Source organism: Nannospalax galili, unplaced genomic scaffold (genome assembly GCF_000622305.1).
Source record: "Nannospalax galili isolate Female #2095 unplaced genomic scaffold, S.galili_v1.0 scaffold302, whole genome shotgun sequence".
In the NCBI taxonomy this organism is placed as follows: Eukaryota; Metazoa; Chordata; class Mammalia; order Rodentia; family Spalacidae; genus Nannospalax; species Nannospalax galili.
Window position 1 is genome coordinate 738023 of NW_008350120.1, and position 21141 is coordinate 759163.

Below are 21141 nucleotides of genomic sequence, written 5' to 3' on the forward strand. Positions count from 1 at the left end.
GCTCCCGCTCCCTGCGCACCGCCGGTTCCCAGCAGCCCGGCCGGGCCGACCCGGACCCCGCCCGCCCCCTGCGGCCCAACCAACTATTATTAATGCAGATTGATGAGGCCGGACACGCCGCTTTGTGAAAGTTTGCGTCCGGAGAGGAGGCGGCGGCGGCAGCTGCCGGGCCAGTCCCTCCCTGCGCCCAGACCTGCTCCCCACTCAGCCCAAGCCGCCCGGGCTCGGCGCGGCTCGGAGGGCGAGCGGGACGCCAGGCGGCCCCGCCGTGGAGCGCGCAACCGAGACTGCTGTGCGCCCCGCGCGGGACGGGAGTACGCACCAGAGGGCGGGTGGCGCGGCAGCACCTCGGCGCCCCTCACCCCTGCGCCGGCCGCCGCCCTCCATCTGCCCGGGGACTCCCCCCCTCCTCCCCCGAGTGCATCCCCGCCCCCGGAGCACACAACGTGGCCGCCCCGAGAGCGCGTGGCCTCGGCGGGGGTACGGGGCTAAGGACCGCTGAGAACAAGACGGCAGGGGGCGCGCTCGGCTCAGGGTCCCCTGCGTGGCCCAGGGCCACTCGTGGGGGGCCCCTATCCTCAGTCGTGCCTTCCCAGCCCATTCGCACTCCCTGCCCGGGACTCTAATCTTAGCTTTGGCTCTCGTCCTTCCGCCTCTTTCCCTCGGTCTCCCACTTCCTATTCTGGCCTCTGTGGGAACTCCTGGAGTGCCCACACTGAGCCAAGTACTCACCATTTCTGACCCCCAGCCCCCGCTCTCCCACACCCTTTCCATTCTTTTTTCCCTTTTCCCGCCTCCTTTTTATTGCTATTTCTTATTTGATGAGCTCCCATCCCATCTCGCACTCGCCACCCCAGTCCGTCTAACTCCGTTTCCCTCAGTGTTCCCCCTTATCTGTATCTCTTGTCTGTCTGTCTATCTCTTTCTCCCTCCCTCTCTCTCTCTCTTCCACTCTTCTGCCATTAATTTCCCTGATTGGCTCCCTGGCTCCAGCGCCGCTGATGAGCCCTATTCATTCCCTGGGCCTGACACTCTCGACCTGCCCTGGCTGATTGCTGGGGGCTGGCCCCAGGAGCGCTGATGAGCCCCAAGGGTCAGCAGCGCTAATTACCTGCTAATTGCAGCTGACTCTGCTCACCTCCCCCATTCCCAGACACAGAAATAGCGGTCCCTTTACTGTCCCCCTTCTCTGATTCCCAGCAGTAGACTTGTCATTCTAGAGGCAAAAGTCACAGCACTTCAGCAGGATAGGCAACTTAGGTCAGGGGGCAAGAAAGAGACTCAAGACAGGCAAATTCAAGAAGGTACAGTTTGGGAAGGGCAGTGACTAAGGTCAGGTAAAGAGGAGCACCTACAAAAACAGACCCAGAGTTGCCACACAGGACAGAACAGGGTAGAAGGGACTGCTGGGTCTCTGACATTTGTCCCAATCCAGAGTGTTGTGTTGGCCAGTGAGCAGAGCTACCTTCAGGCTGATTTACTCAAAATAAACACCCTGAAAGATACTGTCACCAGGGCAGTACTGAGGATGAGGGCAGGATTGAAAGGGAAAGGTTTCACTCCAGGCATGGTGGCTCATGCCTGTGATCTCAGCCTGGGAGGTAGAGGTAGGAGGATCAGGAGTTCAAGGTCATCCTGAGCTATATAGTAGTGAGTTCCAGAGCAGGCTTGCCAGGGCTACAGAGTATTGACTGATAATGTATCAGAGAGGTGAAGAGAAACGGTGTCATTTCTATACAGTCCTGATTTACCTTGGGTTCTGCATCAACCCAATGAAAACTCAAAAGGTACCTTTGCTTAGGTCTGGGAACCCCCAGAGTCACGATAAAGTAGTAGGACACATCTTTGTCTAAAGATAGCCTTCCAAACAAACCTTTTTTAAATTAACCAAGCCCTTCATGGTCCTGATAACGAAGCCCAGATTTCAAAAGTGTATTGTACTTAAAAAGGGAGAGGTCAAGTACTTGGTTTGATGGCTTTACAGTGTTGGATACATAATAGAGGCTTATTGACTTGATGAATTATGGAGGGAACTTTGAGCTACAATTACTGCAATTAAAGCTGTATGAGCAGTTTCCGCACCAATCAAATAACGCATGAAGAAGAGCCATTTTTAAAAGTAATTGCATTCATTTTTTGCATAGGTAATAAAATCACATAGAACAAAATTCCAAAAGCTCAGAAGGATAGACATTGAAATAGCTCTCTTCCAGAGTCCTGCTTGTAAATAGGCATTAAAGCAAGACTGCCAACCTCTCTGCTGGCTCAGAAGGGATCATTCACTGTCAGGACTCAAGGGTAAAGACCCTCTTGGTCTTGAAGGTGTTTGTCATTGACCTCAAGCTAAGAGCTTATTGTTTAGAACCTTTCCTCAGGGAAGCAGACTGTGCACTCAAGTTGGCAAACACAGTACAGGTTTACAGTTGGCACCAACAAACCCCAGGGGTTACTAACTCAGGGATAAGTGAGACCTCAAAGGCTTTGTGTATGGTAGATACTGAGCCTCATGACCCATTTATATCTTCAGTCACTCCCATGCCCTGTGGGGCCATGAAGAGTGACCTCTTTGTAGTGTTTGAGGTTCAGTAGCTAGTATCACATGTTTAGGGGTGACCACTGCAGCCCATGTCCTTTCTCTGGCCTTTCATGCAGGGTGGAACTCAGATCACATGGTAAATGGGGGGAGGGCATTGTTGAGAGCAAGAAGACCTGGAAACAAGTTCTGGCCCTCACTGAGCCACATGGCCTTGGCACCTCTTTGATTTAACTTCTCTGTGTTTGAGAGAAGGAGAGTACTGTCTACTCTGTCAAGTCAAATAAAAAAAAAGCAAAGATCACATAGACATGAGGAAATACCTTCCAAAATGAGTTCTTCCTGCGCAGAATAAAGGACGAGCACACTGGTCCAAGAAGGGAAGGACTCACTGCCCACCAGACCAGCGTACTTCAGTACCAAGGACAGGTGCCATTGATACGGAAGCCACCAAATCTTTTCTTCTTTTCTTTATGACACAGGGTCCCCCTGCAGCCCCAGCTGGCCTGGAATTCACTATGTAGACCAGACTGGCCTCAGTCTCACAGAGATCTGCCTGCCTCTGCCTCCTGAGTTGGGATTAAAGGTGTGTGCCACCACACCCCGCCAAATCATCTCTTTACCAGCAGAAAATAGAGCTCTCCTGCTGAATCCCTGAACAGGCCCATCATGCTCAAGTGCCAGGTCTTTTCTGAAATGGAGCTGAGAATGTGCCACCTTGAACTGTCCACAGGCTCTGCGCTGACCCATTCCACTGCCCCTTAGCTTTAGGGAATGCTCGGTAGAGGAATTTCTTTGGCTCCTGTTTACCTATTTGCTTTCATTTGTTGGCTTGTTGGAAGTAGGGTCTCGAATTTAATTTGCTTAATTTTTTTGGAGACAGAGTTTCACTATGTAGCCCCTGTCTGGCCTGGATCTTGCTAAGTAGACCAGGCGAGACTCAAACTCAAAGTGATCCCCCTGCCTCTGGCTCCCAAACTCTGGGATTATAGGCATGTACCTCTACATCTGGATTTCCACACCTGGATTAAGAATTTTATTTTGTTTGTGTGTATTTTTCAAGGATTTACTTTTATTTATTTCTTATTATTTTTGTCTTTTTGAGACAGGATCTCCCCGTAACCCCAGGTGGCCTGGAACTCGCTACGTAGTAGCCTTGAACTCACAGAGATCTGCCTGGCTCCCAAGTGTTGGGATATTTTTATGTATATGAATGTGTTGCCTGCATGTGTGTAAGTGCACCTGTGTCATGCAGTGCCTGTGGAGGTTAGAAGAGGGTGTCAGATCCCCTGCAGACAGTTGTTAGGTGCCATGTGGGTGCTGGGAACTGAACCTGGGTCATCTGCAAGAGCAGCCAGAGCTTTAACCACTGAGCTGTCTCTCTAGCCCCTAAGTTTATTTTTTATCGTTTCTCTCTGCTTGGCCCTCATTATCTGACTTCTTCATGCTCTGGGAACTGAACCTAGGATTCCACTAAGAATGGGCAAAACGGTCTAAGGTCAAAGCCAAGAGGTTCATACCTCTGACTCATTGGCGGGAGGGCCCGCAGTCCAGGGTGGGTCGTGTCGGCTCTGTCCGCGGGCACCCTCTGGTGGCACTGGAGCGCAACTGCCGTTCCCGCGAGCGATGTGCGGAGTGCCGCAGCGCCCCCTGGTGTTAGCCAGGAGACGCGCCGAGGGCAAAGGAACCCGGACCGGTCAGTGGTCCGAGTTTCTGAGTGCTGGGCTGGGCTCGGGGATCGTACACGAGCATCTTGAATATATTGTGCATGCGTGCAAGGCATGTGCATATTCATTATGCTCAGGTTCTCGCACCCTGTGTATCAGATGTGCTAAATGTGCGCGGTTTGTGTGAACCCACCCGTTCACAAGCGGGTGGGTTGGTGGTGGGGAGGTCCGTGCCTCCAGTGCAGGGCGGAGTCCTCACGGAGGCGTGAAATTGGTTTGGAGCAAACACATTACGGAAAGCAATTACCGGGGAGAGGTTCTGGGCCCGCGGGACCATCAACCAGGAGACTGGGGAAGGAGCTCCTTGGTTTGCAAGTGTCTGTATGTCTAACCCCAGAAAGGACCTTCCTAAGGCTGCTGTAAGGGGCAAGAGGCAAAGTTGGGCAGAGCAGTCAGGTGGCCACTCCACACCACCTTTCTTCACTTCCCTTTAAAATACCCTCCAGATAGGAAGACATGCCCCCCATCACTTTAGAGGCGGCACCCCCTTTGTGAAGGCTTCTCTGGTGACTTCCTCCTCTGGCATCTCGGCTCGCTCTTACCTCCACACCTCAGCCCGTGCTCCCACCGCTATTTTGCTTACATTTCACAGCTCTTTGTAGTCTAACTAGTTGACACATATTTTGTAAGGGTGTGTGTGAGTGTGTGATTGGCTATATTGAAAATCCCCTCAGGGCAGGGTCATCAATACCTACTACCTTAAACTTAGAGCTCAGGGAACATAAAATGAACAGTGAAGGGATTAAATAGAATTAGAATTTATAAACCAGACTCTTGTGAAAGTTGTCTCCCCAAGACAAGGTCCTCTTGGAAAAAGGCTTCAAATTCTTGTACCTCAGATCATGGATCCACCCGATCTTTGAATACACCCTCTCTATCTCCCTAACCTTAGTAATTTGTATCACCATCCACCCAGTTGTTCAAGCCAAAAGCTGTGAGGCATGCTGGGGGAGGCCCACAAGCACTCCATCAGCGAGTGCCAGCTCTTCCTCCAGAGAATTCCAGAGCTGGTCTACCACTACCCTCCTCGTGCCAGGATAGCTGCAATAGCCTCCAACTGCCCTTCGGATTCTTCATGACTCCTCTGTCCCAGCCAGTCACTCCAAAGCCCAAAGCCAGTCAGTCCAAGAGACACCCGTTCACATCACTCGGTGCGCTTCCCACATTCCACAAGCTGGCCCCTCCCTGTTATTCAGCTATCAAGTTACATGCCGCCTCCTCAGAGTGGGTTTCCCTGTCCCCCAATCCAAAATAGCTGCCGTCGCTGTCACATCACCCCTTGCATCTGTCTCTACAATTAGCATTGTGTGCTGCCTGCTCAGGTTTACTTAGCCTTTCTTACCTGGTACCTAGCAAAGTCTAGTGGGGACAGAAGGCAATGCCTGGCCTAGCGCACAAGAGGCACCGCACAGTTAAGGAATGAGCAAAGGTACGGTGCGTGTTGGTCTCCCAGGGAGGCTCGAGCAGGATGGTGAGAGGAGAAAACCTCCCAGAGCAGGTTCATCATCCACACCTGGGGAAACCATCTCCTGAATCTGACTTTACCCCTGTGAGATACAGGCCTGTAGGGGCTGGACAAGCCCTGGATCTGGGGTCCGACCATCGGCCCCTCGCCAGTCCCCAAGCCTCGTGCTCGCACCTGAAGCCAAGGCTGGCCGGTCCACACAGAGTGAGGCCAGGCTCCGAGTCCCGCCATGCATCTCCAGCCCACTTGCTTCCTTGGCCTTTTGCAGCGGGCTCCCGGCCCCGCCCCTCGTGCTCTGGGCACCTCCCCCTCCCCGCGCTCCAGTCCGGGTCCTCAGCGCCTCCAGGCACCGCCCCAGGTTGTCTGACTCCCAGTAGTTGGCTAGAAAACTGCGCGCTCCAAGCCTGGGAACTCTGGGCCAATGACCCTTGACGTCACAGATGACAGTGCATTTGATTGGTTGCTCTGAGGTTCTGGGGACTTCTGTCCGCTGCTCCCCGCGGGGGCCTCTGGCGTGCTTTTACTGTCCTGGTACTGCAGTGACCCCCAGCCTGCAGGACTATCCATTTACAGACGCGGAAACTTGAGTCTGGGGAGAAGACTTAGGTTCCACAAGTTAAAGGCAGAGTTAACAGCCCGGTTCCTAAAAGCTCTGAGCTCTTGCCACCACAAAGCTACTTTTAAAGAAACAGATTAGAAGGAACAAGGGCTAGAAGTGCTCGGCCTACAGGGTCAGGCAGCAGGTAAAACCGGTTGTGTTTTCCTATGCCTGGGCCTTCCGTTACTTTTATCCCACATCTCCTCACGGCAGAACGCCTTCTTAATGATCCAGCCCCCTGTCCAGCCCCGCTTTGCACACCTCTGCCCTAGCTCACCCTTCAGGCCTGTTCTGGTAAACTCTCACCTAGGGCTCATTTCATGGAGGGGAGGGGCAGGTTGGCCTGGGACCTGGTGATGGATACCCAAGGGAGATGAGACTTTATGTGGGGCAGATCTGGGGGCCCATCCTGACTCCCATATGAGGGAGGAGGAGGGTGAAGACTTGTTGGAGATAGCACCAAACCACACAGCCTGGAGACTTTCTTTTTCCTTTTTCAAAGACAGGGTCTCACCATGTAGCCCAGACTGGCCTCAATCTTCCTACCTCCACCTCCCACGGGCTAAGGTCACAGGTGTACCATTGTGCTGGAATTCAGCCTAGAGATTTTCAGTGCACATCTGGGGTTTGCACAGGCTTTGGGGGCCCCTCAAGAGAGTCCCAAGAGGACAGTGGCACTTGCTCTGTCTTTATCAGATGTCATCTGGCTGCTTAACTGTTCCCCTTTCTCAGGTGGGATGGAAGGGTCCATGCCTGTCTTAGAGATAGGAGATGGGTCTCCTGCTGACAGGACCACAGGACATGAGTCAGTGTAGAAAGGCGCCCCTGAGTTGCGCCTGCTTCCAGGTGTTCTCAAGGCAAGCATACCTGGAAGGAGAGGTATGGTTTCAGAAACCTCCAGCGGCTCTGGAGGCAGCTGGTGCAAGCCAGGACTCTCCTTTATCCCTCTTGCCTCCTGCCCATCCTCTGACCCCAAATGCTGTGGCTGCCTCCAGAACCCAGGGCTCACCTAGTAGAGCACATCTTCGAAATCTAGCTGCATGTAGCGGAGCAGGCGAGGAGGCAGGGGAAGCCTTGGGAGCGCGTAGGGCAGGCAGCCCTCCAAGTGAGAGCGGAGCACACAGCGGCTCAGATGCTGCAGGGACCTGGGCTGCTTCACCAAGGCGAACAAAGAAGCGTAGAAACGCTGGTGCTTCTGGGGACAGAAGGAAGGGATCAGCAAGGACAGCCTTGGACAAGTGGCACCCACTTCTAACAGGACCGGGCTGGCGACCATTGGGGATGTCTACAGGAACCTCATAGAACCTCTTACAGCTCCCTCCAGAAAGTCTCTTCTGGGACATGAATGGATTGCTGGGTAATTTCTGTGGAGGACCAAGGAGGCTGCCCTTAGGGGAATGGTGTCTCTTAGAGTCAAATCAGGGTTCTGGATTCTGACCTGCAGAGTTTCAGGAGGTACCAGATCCTTGGCCTCTTCAGGAAGCTGCACCACACTGTAAGTGTTCATCAGGACCTCAATGGTCCGTGGGGATGTACACCAGCGCTCCAGCACCTGGAGGAGGGAGAGATTTCCTGCTAATCCTGCCAGTCCATACGGGATGACCAGACAGATCCAGAACACTAGTTGTGGATTGAATATTGCCCTCCCCCAAATATATTGTACTCCTAACTTCTGGCACCTATGAATGTGACCTTGTTTGGTAGTATTTTGTTTTGCTTTTGCTTTTTGTTTTTCAGACAGTCTATATAGCCCTGGCTGCCTTGGAACTCACAGAGATCTGCCTGCCTCTGCTTCCTGAATGCTGGGATTAAAGGGTGTACCACCACGCCTTTTGGAAATGGGTTTTAAATTTTTATTTGCGTATGTATTTGTTTGTTCTTGAGACAAGCTCTCATATATCCCAGACTGCCCTCAAAGTGACTATGTCACTGAGGGTGACCCTGAATTCTTGTTCCTCCTGCTTTCGTCCCCCAAGTGCTGGGATCACAAACATATGAGGTGATGTCCAGCTTAGAAAAGGACTTGTGCAGATACGATCAAGTAAAATTGAGATCATTAGGGTAGGCCCTAATCAAATGTCAGTCATTCAAATAAGAACAGGACTTAAATGTAGATCAGCGGAAGGGTTCCTGCTTGGCACGAATGAAACCCTAATTTAATCCCCAGCACCAAATAAACTGGATATGGTGGTGCAAGACTGAAATCTCAAACTTGAAATCTTGAAAACTCAAGAGGGAGAGGTAGGAAATCAAAAGTTCAAGGTTGTCTTTGGCTATACAGCAAGTTCAAGGCCAGCCTGTGCCGCATGAGACCCTGCCAAAAGAAAGGAAGGAAAGCCAGACACATACATACGGAGAAAGCCCTGTGAGAACATCAGAGTGATAGGACCACAAGCCAGGGAGTACCAGGACCACCCAAAACTAGTCAGCTGTAGAACAGCATCTCCCTTGGGGCCTCCAGACAGGACCAGCCCTGCCAGTCCTTCTGTTTCCAGCTCCAGCCTCTGAAACAAGAAGGGGTTGAGGGCTGCTGCTTTAGGTGGTCTAGTTTGTGGCACTTTGTTAGAACGGCCCCAGGAAACCAATACAACTGCTACTGTTTCTATTATACCCTTGGCTTGTGTCAGATTCTTTTCTCAGCACTTTGCAGGCATGAACTTCTGATCTTCATTCTCACGAGATATGGACTGTTATGATCCCCACTTCCTATACAAGGGGAAGCAGACACAAAGAGGTTAGGAAACTTGCCCAAGGTACAGTTCCAGGAGACCGTGCCTGGCACAGTGGCTTCTTGCCTCCAACTACTATGCCACCCTCTCCTACCTGCATTTTCAGGGCTTCATCCTGGATTTTCTACTGGCTAAAAAGTAGTGCCTGGGCTGGAGGTGGCCCCTGGGCAGATAAAAAGATTAGTTACTGGGGCTGGGGATACAGCTCAGATGGGAGAGTGCTTGCCCAGTATACACAAAGCCCTGGGTTCAATTGTCAGCACCATATAAGCTGGGTGTGGTCGTACATGCCTGTAATTCCAGAACTTGGGGGGTGGAGGCAGGAGGATCAGAAGTTCAAAGTCATCCTAGGCTACATAGAGTTTGAAGTCAGCCTGGGCTACATGGGGCCCTGTCTCAAACAAAAGCTGGGACTTTTGACTTTAGTTTTGGCACTCAGGAAGCAGAGGTAGGTAGAAATCTTGTTTAAGTCTAGCCTGGTCTTCAGAGTGAGTTCCAAGTCAGCTAGGGTTACATAGTGAAACCCTGACTCACAAACAAAAATTCTGGGGGCTGGAGACATGGCTCAGTAGTTAAGAACGTTGGCTGCTCTTGCAGAGGACCCAGGTTCGGTTCCCAGCATCCACAGGGCAGGTAACAACTGTCCATAACTCCAGTTCCAGAAGATCTGATGCCATCTTCTGACCTCTGTGGGCATTGCATGACACAGGTGCACTTACATGCAGGCAATACACTCATACACATAAAATAAAAAAATAAAAAATTAAAATAAATCTATCACTGTATAAAGTAGAATCTTCCCGATGACCAAGGAAGCCTAGAGACACACGTAAAGGCAGTAGGGGAGGAGGAGCAGGAGCAACTGCGCGGAGGGACTACCCACGAGGGCGGAAGGCAGCTACAGTCTGCTACATACAGGTGCACTTTTTTGTTTGTATTTTGAGCCAGGGGTCTCATTGTGTAGCCCTGGTTAACCTGGCACTCACTATGTAGACCAGGCTGGCCTCAAAGCTACAGAGATCCACCTGCCTCTGCCTCCTGAGAGTTGGGATTCAGGCATGTGGCTCCACACCTGGCTCACACAGGTACTCTTATGCCCACCTGTGCCTGTGCTTGTCCCTATAAACATGTTGGCACTTTCTCCACTCCATCTTTTGTTGGACCTCAAATGACAGACAGTGAAACTGCTATGTGCTGTCTCCCAGGCAGCACGTGTACACATAACCTACACACCAGGAGCCTGAAAAACCCTGCTTCCCAGGGGGCACGCCAGTGGGTGATGGGAACAGGTGGAAGACCAGACCTTGTTCAGCACAGGGGCTCCTGGAGCCAGCATTTTACACGGCCAATGCCTCTACTTCTTGCCCTGTCTTTGGGCAGTACTTATCAGAGTTTCCCTAGCCCAGGATGTCCCTGGCAGGCCTCCGTGCCGATTAAACAACTTGCAGAGGGTCTCTGCACGCACGGTGTGCCTGGCATCAGAACGTGCACTCTTCGTGATCACCAATCTTGTAGTAGGTTGTTGGACTGACTGACCCCATGGACAGGCGGCATACCCTCAAACAGCATCAAATATGCACTAGCCCACTGTGCTTCTTCAGTTTTCTATCCTTTCAGTGGGGCCTGTATAGAATACCAGGAACTTGGGCTCAAAGACTCACTGACTTGCTTCCTTTGAACAAGTGTCCAGGTTTCCTCATGACCAAGTCCAATATGACAGGCTCCTGGAGCTGGCGCGCCACATAGCTGGGCCTCAGAGTCATCCTTACAGGGAGGGCCGGGACTCCAGCCAAGGCTAGAGGGCTGCAGATCATGGGAAAGTGACAAATGGAGCCATTTACTCTGCCAGGCCTCTTTTTCCCCAAGACAGCCAAGGGTCAGAACAAGATGATGGGGGCAGGTGTAGGGGCAAAGGTGGGGTCCTGGCATATCTGCTTGCTGTACCAGGTCCTCCTCTACCCCTGCCTGGCAGGGAAATCATTAGCTGTCAGAGCCACCGTCAGATTACAGGGAATTGCTCGTCTCCTAATTATCTGGTGTTAATAGGAGATTAATTAGTGTTAATTGTTGATTTTCTTGTATTTTCCCAAAGGGGAGACCAATCTGCCGAACTCTCGGGCTGTTTAATTATTTGGTCTTGCTTAGGAATCCAGATAGATGCTGCTAGGTTTGTGAGCAAAAGGGAGAGGTGGGACAGCAGGGGTGGCTCTAGGAGAGGGGTAGAGCTGGGCTCCAGGGGACCTGCCCATGTTGCCACCCTCCCACATGGTCAATTTAATCTTGACATAGCCTCTTGGAGAAAGACTGTCCCCAGACCAGGCCAAGCGTCTTCCATGCATGGGACAGTGTCCCCCGCCCCCCAGCATCTGAAGTAGAACTCCAGGGAAGTTCATTAAGATAAAAACTGAAAAATGACACTGAAAGGCACTTTCAGAGGACAGTGACAGCTAGCCAGAGGCATGTGTCCTGCTAAGCTCTCAGAAAGTGGGCCTGTGACAATTTGCACATGCATGGAGCTCTTGAGCCTTGGGAGCAGATTTGAGCTCCACCTTGGGGAAGCTCATGCATCTCCATCACACCTCTCATCGCTCCTCAGCTGAACCTGCTGCCAAGTCAGAGCTCTTCAAACTCCATCTTCATCAGCTCAGAGCCTGAGGAAGACCTGTCAGCTCTCCTTGCTGCCTTCATTGGTCCTGGCTCTTCCGTCCTTTGGACGCTTTATAACCTGCCCACTGCCCTCAGTCCATCTTCATCAGGTACATGCACACATGTGTATACCCACACACGTACATGCTCAAACATACACACTTCCCATTTTGGCTTATTTCCTTATCCTTAGGTTTTGCTTACTTAATGATAGAAGAAACTCATCTATGTGTCCAAGTGCTCCAGGCTGCTTTAAGAAGCAAGACTGGCATACATCTGGGTCTCCAGGTCCCCTCACCATCACGGCCCTTTCCCTGCCTCCAGTTTCCCGTACCTTGGGGAGTGCCCCTGGCCAAACTCTGACGGCACCGTGGTTGAGTAGAGCTCGCACAGTGTGCTCGGGGCTCCGGGCCAGGGCTGTGGCTGGACCCTGCAGAGCACAGTGCAGGGCCGTATGCCCCCCATAGTCCATGGCGTTGGTGCTGACACCACAGGACAGGAGGAGTTCCACAACAGCCGAATGGCCATGGCGGCAGGCCAGGTGCAGTGGCCGCAGCTTGTCCTGGTCGGCAGCATCTGCCTTTGCTCCAGCTGAGAGCAGCAAGCGGCACAGCTGGAAACAGCGGTTGGTGGTGGCCTCTGCATCCCCCAGGGACTGACATCGGGTGTCACAGGCAGCCAGCAGTGGCGTCCAACCTTCAGCATTGCGGGCATCAGGATTCGCGCCTCGTCTTAGAAGCAGGTCGGCTAGTTCCACATGGCCCAGCCGGGCAGCTATGTGCAAAGGGGTCTCGTCTTCATCTTCAGACCGTCCATCTACTTGTGCCCCAAACTTCAGGAGCAGTTCTGCACACCTAGTCAGGAACAGATGGTGGTGAGGGAAGTGGGCAACGACCCTGCATTTCTGCCCCTCTGAGCACAGCAAACACAGCAGGGGCCCTGGGTGGCTCATGGCTCCACAACCCCCACCCCCACCAGTGGATCCTCTGTGTTGCATAAGGTTGGTCTCAAACTCCTAGACTCAAGGACCCTCTTGCCTCTGCCTCACAAGTGTTGGACGTATAGGCACCAGCCACCATTGCAGCCCAGAGTGGTCTGGTTTTGGTTTTGAAAGTTTATTTTTATTTTTCAAGTGTGTGTGTGTGTGTGTGTGTAAGCAGCACATGCTCTTAGCGACTTAGTCATCTCTCCAGCCCCAACCCGGTGGCCTTTTTTATCTTTTAAACACCTGGGTTCTTTCTACAGAAATCATCCACTATTCCCCCATGAGAATAAAAGCCACGTGGTTGGATCAGTGCTTCTCTCAAGGCCCCACCACCATCTCATGGTAAGGACTTTTGTGATTCTCACGTCACAGAGAGACCCAAGGGCTTGTGGATCTTACACAGGTTTACACAGCTAATAAGCAATGCACTCACGGCCAGGGATGGCAGGGCGGGTTAAGGGTTCAGTGTGCTAGGGCTGGAAAAGCTAGGGTTTGGGGCCTGGCTGTGGCACAAATGGAAATGGGGTCCTAAGACAAGGACCAACAAAACCAGAATGAACAGACTAGATCTGCTTCAATATGGTGGTCAGGGAAGACCAGGGAATCACAGTAACCAAAGTTCAGGTTGCTTCTTTGTGGGGGTGTCCTGTATCTAATGGGGGTAATTTGGAATAGCTGCATCTGGTGAGGGGCCATGAGTAGTATTGGCTAGATCATATCTGAAGCTGTTGCCATAGGAGTTCAACCTGGTGGCACTTGGTTTGGAGTTGGTGGTATTGATGTGGATGGGTCATGGGGGCTGCTTATTTTATCCTTCTATGTTTAAAGCATGACATACTAATTAAAAATATTTTATTTATTTATTTATTTATTTATTTATTTATTTATTTATTTGCTTTTGGTTTTTTTGAGACAGGGTCTCCCTGTAGTCCCAGCTGATCTGAATTCACTATGTAGACCAGGTTGGCCTTGAACTCACAAGGATACACCTGCCTCTACCTCCCTAGTGCTGGGATTAAAGGCACGCGCCACCATGCCTGGCTTATTATTTAAATTTTATGTGTATGAATGTTATGCCTGCATATATATAAGTGCACCCATGTCGTGCAATGCCCGAGGAGGACAGAAGAGGCTGTCGGATCCCCTGGAACTGGAGTTACAGACAGCCTATGGACCCAGGTTCAATTACCAGCACCCTCGTGGCAGGTGGCTACAAACCGTCCTTAACTCTAGGTCCAGGGGAATCTGAAACCCTCTTCTGACCTCTGCAGCATTGCATGACACAGGTGCACTCACATGCATGCAATACACTAATACACATAAAATTAAAATAATAAAATATTTTTTTAAAAAAAAGACCTTCTTGTTCAAGAAAGGAAGGATGGTATAATCTCAGTGAGTTTGGGCTGAAATATGGCCGGAGCTAAAGATGTGGGGATCTATGGAGCTGCACTGTCCAGGGTGGCAGCACTGACTGCAGCTGGCTGCTAGAAGATCAAACGCACACCAGTTAAGAACACTTAGCAAACAAAGTGGTGCAAAGTCTCTCATTAGGTGCTTTTGTATTGATTACATGTTGAAATAACATTTTGGACATAGTGTGCTAAATAAAACATGCTAAAATTAATTTTACCTGTCTCACAGATTTGTATACACATGTTCACACAGAGACACATAATTCATAATAGTGAAAATATCGCAGCTATCCAAGTGTCCATCAACAGATGAAAATGGATAAACAAAATGTGTTATCTTCATGCAATGGAATACTGTTCAGTCTTAAAAAGGAGGGAGAGTTCGACACTTACTGCATACAGTACGGATGGACTCTGAGGACGCTATGCTAAGTGAAAGAAGCCTGTCACAGAAGGATGAAGACTGCACAGTTCCATTTATAGGAGGTCTCTAGAGTGATCAAATTCATGAAAGATAGAAAAGTCCAATAGTGGTTTGTTTAATGGGGACAGAGCTTCAAGCTTTGTAAGGTTTGAAAGGAGATCTGTGGATGGACAGTGTGACAGTTGCCCAATAGCGTGAATATTGTACCACGATTAAAATGATTAAAATGACTGAGTGTTCTACATAGTAAGCCACAGTTACATGGCACAACCCTGTCTCAAAAAAAAAAAAAAAGGTTATAAGCTGGGCGTGGTGACACATGTCTTTAATCCCAGCTCTTGGAAAGCAGAGGCAGGTGGATGTCTATGAGTTCAAGGCCAACCCGGTCTACATAGTGAGTTTCAGGCCAGCTGGGGCTACAGGAAGACACTGTCTCAAAAAGACCAAAAAAAAAAAAAATTAAAATGGCAGTATGCGTGCGTGCGTGTGTGTACATGCGTGCACTCATGCATGTACAGCCAAAGGTCAGTGTCTGGCATTCTCCCTTATTTTTATTTATTTATTTATTATTTATTTATTTATTTATTTATTTATTTATATTTATTTATTTTTGTCTTTTCTGAAGCAGGGTCTCCTTGTAGCCCCAGCTGTCCTGGAACTCTCTATGTAGACCAGGCTGGCCTTGAACTCACAAAGACCCACCTGCCTCTGCCTCCCAAGCGCTGGGACTACAGGCATGTGCCACCACACCCGGCTTATTTATTTATTTTTATTTTATGTGTATATTATGTGTATGAGTGTTTTTGTCTACATGTAAGTGTATCACCTGTGTGTAATACCCATGGAGTCCAGAAGAGGGCACTGGATCCCCTGTAACTGAAGTTATGGACAGTTGTTAGCCACCATGTGGGTACTGGGAGCTGAACCTGGGTCCTCTTTAAGAGCATCCAGTACTCTTAACTGCTGAGCCATCTCTTCAGCACGCCATCTTGTTTTTTGAGGCAGGATCTCTTGCTGAACCCAGAGCTCACCAATTAGATTAGGCTGGCTGGCCAGCAAGCCCTGAGGATCCTCCTATCTCTGCCTCCCCAGTGCTGGGTTACAGGCTTGTTGCCATTATGATTGGATTTTATGTGAGTGTTAGGGATTAAATTCAGGTCCTTAAGTTTGAATGGCAGGAATTTTTCCAACTGAGCCATCTCCCCAACCCTTAAAATGGTACTTTTCATTTTAATTTCTTTTGAGACAGGGTCTCACTATGTAGCCCTGGTTGGCCTAGACTCACTATGTAGATCAGGCTGGCTTCAAACTCACAGAGATTCACCTGCCTCTGCCTCCTGAGTACTGGGATTAAAGGTGTGCGCCACCACATCAGGTGTGGTAATTTTTATATTATGTATATTTTACTGTAATTGCCTGTTTCAGTTTTTTTGTAGGGCTACTAAGAAACTTTAAATTACATACACGGCTCAGTTTTTATTTCTCTCTCTCTCTCTCTCTCTCTCTCTCTATATATATATATATATACATATGTATGAATATACACATACATACATATCTTGCCTTTCTGAGATGATCTCATGTAGCCCAGGCTGACCTAGAAATCTCTATGTAGCCAAAGATGATCTTGAACTCTATCCTCCTGCTTGCATATCCCAAGTGCTAGGGTCACAGGTATGCTCCACCATGCCTGGCTTCACTTCAGATTTCTATTGGCCTGTGCTGGTATAAAACATGTCTTCAGCCATAACGCAATCAACCCCACTGAATCTTCTGGAGGTAGATCAGCTCAACAGGGGACAAGATCCATAGGAGGGGACCTCAGGATTGAATGGCTTGCCCCTTTCTGGAAGGCATGCAGTCAGTGGAGAGAGGCCCTCTTAACCAGTTAGTTCCTGGGGTTTCCAAGGCTTTTGGTTAGATTTCACAGTGACTACGAAATGCTAAGGGGGGACTCATCCTCCCAGGCTCCTGATACACATGTCATAATTGTTAAGGTCACTACAAAGGAATATTCCTTGTAGTAAATAAGACACAGACACATTTGGGTGTGTCCATCCGTTTCTTTTTTTATTTTATTTTATCTTTTTTTTATGTGTATGCATGTATTGCCTGCATGTAGGTAAGTGCACCCGTGTCATGCAATGCCCTTGGAGGACAGAAGAGACCGTTGGAGCCCCAGGAACTGGAGTTACGGACAGTTGTTAGCTGTTGTGTGGGTGCTGGGATTCAAACCCCGGTCTTTTGCAAGAACAATCAGTGTTCTTAACCACTGAGCCATCTCTCCAGCCTTCCATCAGTTTCTTATGAGCTTAAGCTCATTCTTTTGTCACTGTTCTGCTTGGGATGGAACCCAGGGCGTTGTGCATCTAGGGTTATACCAAACCCCTTGAACCTATTCTTTTTTCCCTCAATACATAGTGGCTTAGCAGCTGTTAGCTCAGAAAATGTTAAAATTTTACAGCAATACCACCTCTCCACTATGGAACTAGACAATGTCCTCAGAGAAGGCTAGGACACTGGCCCCTGCCATGGTCCTCCACTACTCCCTGGGGAAGCAGAGGGTCACCCCAAGTTGAGACCACTACAAAATTTCTCAACTGGAGTCAGTGGATGGATGGCTTGGGGATTAACTGGCCCCGACCACCCCAACCTGCCCCTTAGAGTGGGCCCAGGGTGAGAGGTCACTCACTCAAGGGTGGCAGCTCCCCGGCAGAGATGTAAGGGGCGTTTCCCATCCTGGTCAGGGGTGTTGGGGTCGGCTCCTGCCACTAGGAGTACATGGACGCAGGCAGCGTGACCTCCAGCACAGGCCTCATGCAGGGCTGTGCGGCCCCCCGGGGCACTGTCAGGCCTTGCCCTCCGCCTCAGCAGCAACCGTAGAATTTCAGTGTGGCCACGGCTGGCTGCTACATGCAGTGGGGTGGTCAGCTCCTCCTCATACGTCAGGGACCAGAGTCCTAGGGAGAGAGGAATGGGGGCCTCAGATCCTGAGGGGCAGCAGAGAGCTGCCAGTGGAGGGTGAGGCTGGCAGAGATTGGACTGAGGGAGCCCAGAGCTTGGTGTACAGTCTCCCCTCTCCCACTCAGACCCCTCCATGCCCCTGGCCCATACTCAGAGCGCGGATGTTGAAGCGGTAATCCCTCCATCGCTCTGGGTCGCTGGTATCAAAGACGGAATCAGGAGCCAGGCCAGTGCTGGAGTCCGAGAGGATTCGAGAAACAGAACCCACATCCCCAGCCAGTACTGCCTGCCAGAAGGCAAGTGCAGGTCCTGAGGCCGTGCAAGTGATGATGGGTCCAAGGCCAGACTCAGACCCTCTGTCAGGCTTCTCCACCAGCCTGGCACAGAGGGTGTGTCTGTCACGTGGGGGCTCTTCCTGGCCCGTACACTTTCCTGGGGACCAGCTCATGAGCATGAGGGGAAGGAAGGGTGTGGGAAGGGAAGAGGAAGAGACCACAGACAGAGAGGATGAAAGGAGGGAAACACAGACAGAGGGCCGTGTCCCCAGCTGGAGCCTGACCTGGCCACGAGGCCCAATAGAAGCTATTCTGGGCTCCTCATGACTTCTCTCCTGAGCCAAGGTTTAGGCTGTCAGGAAAGTTCAGTGTGGGGGAGCAGTCAGGACTTCAACTTTCTCCCAGTCTTTGAGACCTCCGTGCTTGAGGTGGTCATCCCAGCCCCCAGCTCAGGCCTCCCGCGTAAGTGGCCCTCACCCCTCTGGTGGCTGCTCCAGCGAGGCTCAGCAGCCCGGCTCTCCAGCAGCAGGTCAGCTGTACTGTGGGGAGGGAACAGGTCCTGCAACCTGGCCAGATCCCCGGTGTACAGGGCGTTCTGCAAGGCCATGTCACGACACAACAGTGGTGATGACCGAGGGGTCCTCCAAGTTGGACAGGGCTGAGATCCCCCGATCCGGCAGGAAGTGGCCAAGGGGAGGCACCCCAGATGGTATCTTCTGTGGGAAGGGGAGCTTCTTCCTCCAGGCATGGCTGGTTTCTGGGAGAGGGGGCCAAAGCCGCAGGACTTGCGCTGGGCAGGCGGTGCTGGGCCCCAGCCAGGAGGAGCCCGGTGTGGGAGGAGCAGGGGAGCAGTCAGGTCAGCTGTAAATAGCTTCTTGCTGTCAGTTCTTGAGTGAAACTTTCAGGCTGGGGGAAGGTTAGGGAAGAGCAGAACAGGGTAGTGGGGGTGGAACCCCAAGCTTCATTCTCAGGGCTGAATGGCATGGGGTTGGTGCTCTGTTCAATCACTTTCACAGACTTAAGAAAAACAGTGCAGGAGCTGGAGACATGGCTCAGTGATTATGAGCACTGACTACTCTTCCAGAAGACCCAAGTTTCGTTCTCAGCACTCACATGGTGGCTAACAACCATCTGTAACTCCAGTTCCAGAGGTTCCAACGCCCTCTTCTGGCCTCTGCAGGCATTGCACAACACGGGTGCACTTTACATACGTGCAGGTAAAACACTCATACATTTAAGATATAAATAAATCCAAGCCTGGTGTGGTGGCACATGCCTTTAGTTTCAGCACTTGGGAGGCAGAGGCAGATGGATCTCTGTGAGTTTGAGGCCAACCTGGTCTACATAGTGAGTTCCAGAACAGCTGGGGCTACAGGGAGACCCTGTCTGAAAAAGACCAAAAAAAAAAAAAAAAGAGAGAGAGAGAGACATAAATAAATCCAAAAAAAGATAATTAAAAAAACACTTTAGGGGCTAGAGAAATGGCTCAGCGGTTAAGAGCACTGACTGCTCTTGCAGAGGATCCAGGTTCAAGTTCCAACACCCACATGGTGGCTACAAACCATCCTTAATTCCAGTTCCAGGGGAATCTGAAGCCCTCTTCTGACCTCTGCAGCATTGCACAACACGGGTGCACTCACATACATTCAGGCAATAGACTCGTACACATAAAATAAAAATAATAAATAAAATATTTAAAAAATCAGTTCAGAGAAGGAAAACAATGTGCCCAGGAATACTTGTCATAGAGTCAGGACTGGAATTCAGACCCCAAGCCCCTTCTCACCTATGACCTGTCACCAAGTCAGCCCCAGCTGCCTAGGCTCTGGCCCCTAAAGAGGCTCCTGGCTCCTGCTCTTCTCCTGTACCTTTCCATCCCCAAATCCAAAGGAACTTGGTGGAGGTGAACAGCACAGACCAATGTCTATGTGTAAGGCATTCATGAGGGGGTCTCTGGAAGACTGACTTCTACCCAGGGAAACAGGACTTAGTCCATAAGCAGCACAGAAAGCCCCCTACCCATCCCAAGTACTGACTCTCCTGATGATCGCCAGTTGCTCAAATCAGGTGCTGACCCCCATGCCTATTCCAAGAGCTGGCCTTCCATCCATTCCTGATGCCAACCTCTCACACCTGTCCTAGGCACAGGCCTCCCTGCCCACCCCAGGTGCCGACCTCACTCTCTGAATGACCCTAGGATCTCCCACCTGCCATCTCTACCATAGTTGTAGGGGGTCTTGGCTGGAGGTGAGAGACCGGAAGCTCCTTTGCTGACTCAGCATGTTGGGATAGAGATGGATTTTGTTGGGGGAAGGCAGGGATAAAAGGGGGGGGCGAAAGAAAAGGTGAAGCCTTTGGGCTCAGCTCTGCTCCACCTGTCTACCATGGGCTCTGGGGTATTCCTGCCTCGGGGGGGGGGTCTCACCTGGTCTGGCACACACTGGCTGTTACTGGTGGGCACTGTTTGAATTTTCCCATACCCTCTGCACATTGCCCTCGGAGAAAGCACTGTGGCTTCCCAGCCCTTTGGACATGGTAGACCTGGCTTCTTGAGTTTCTCACCCACCTGAGCAAGAGGGACCCCCCAAGGATGGGCTCCAACCCTAGGAAGCAGCTGTTCCCACTGAGCCCCAAGGCACAGGCTGAGGACAGGACGTAGTAGAGGTGGGGTGGTGGGGAGGAGTCCTGGGGGAAGGAGCTGCAACTAGTTGCTTTTCTCACTGTAACAAAAATACCACAAGAGCGGCCTGAGGAATGCAGGGTTTATTTTGGCTCCAAGTGGGAAGGAGTATCATCCAGGATGGAAGGCGTGGTGGCTGGAACATGAGGAGGCTTGGCCACACTGCACCCAGTCAGGTGGCACTGAGGACAGGATGCTGGTGCCCAGCTCACCTTCTCCTTTTTGTTCCGTCCAGGACCCCAGCCCATGAACTGGTGTCACCCACAGTTAGAGTGGGTCCTCCCACCTCAATCACCCCAATCTACAAACTTCTTCCTAGACAGGCCCAGAGATTTGTCTCCGAGGTGATTCTAGGTCCTTTGAGGTTGACAGTATTAACCTTATCATAGAGGTGAAGGTCACCTGGTGGTGTCCCTTGCCACTTCCGTGTCCCCCACTTCCAAGCCCTCTCCCACCATTATCCAAACATCTTTACCTCCCTTACTCCATAGATACTTTGGCTAGCATAGTGAAGGCCCAGATCAGGAAGGACCTTAGAGGGTGGACCTCTCCTCACAAGTAAGAAAATTGCACCACCAAGACAGGTTGCACAGTGAGTTAGTGCTGCTGGTGGTGGGCAAGGCTCCCTTCAGACTTCCTGTTTCTTCCTGCAGAACTTCCCTCCCCTTTTTCTCCCTCAAGTACCCTGAGCAAGTGGAGT

General features: G+C 51.0%; 1 protein-coding gene across 3 annotated transcripts; it reads right to left on the bottom strand.

Moving 5' to 3' along the window:
- Positions 1–7332: 7332 nt before the first annotated feature.
- On the bottom strand, positions 7333–18509 carry Asb10 (ankyrin repeat and SOCS box containing 10). Of its 3 annotated transcripts, none has more exons than XM_008847226.1 (5): positions 18239–18509; positions 17215–17482; positions 12033–12552; positions 7762–7875; positions 7333–7518 (listed from the first exon to the last, which is right to left on the bottom strand). In XM_008847226.1, exons 1-5 carry the CDS (start codon positions 18507–18509, stop codon positions 7333–7335), a joined length of 1359 nt encoding a protein of 452 aa, XP_008845448.1. The 3 variants fall into 3 exon arrangements, with proteins under 3 accessions (XP_008845448.1, XP_008845447.1, XP_008845449.1); XM_008847225.1 differs by lacking the exon at positions 18239–18509 and adding an exon at positions 17637–17955; XM_008847227.1 differs by lacking the exons at positions 7762–7875; positions 18239–18509 and adding an exon at positions 17637–17940.
- Between the last annotated feature and the right edge of the window lie 2632 nt (positions 18510–21141).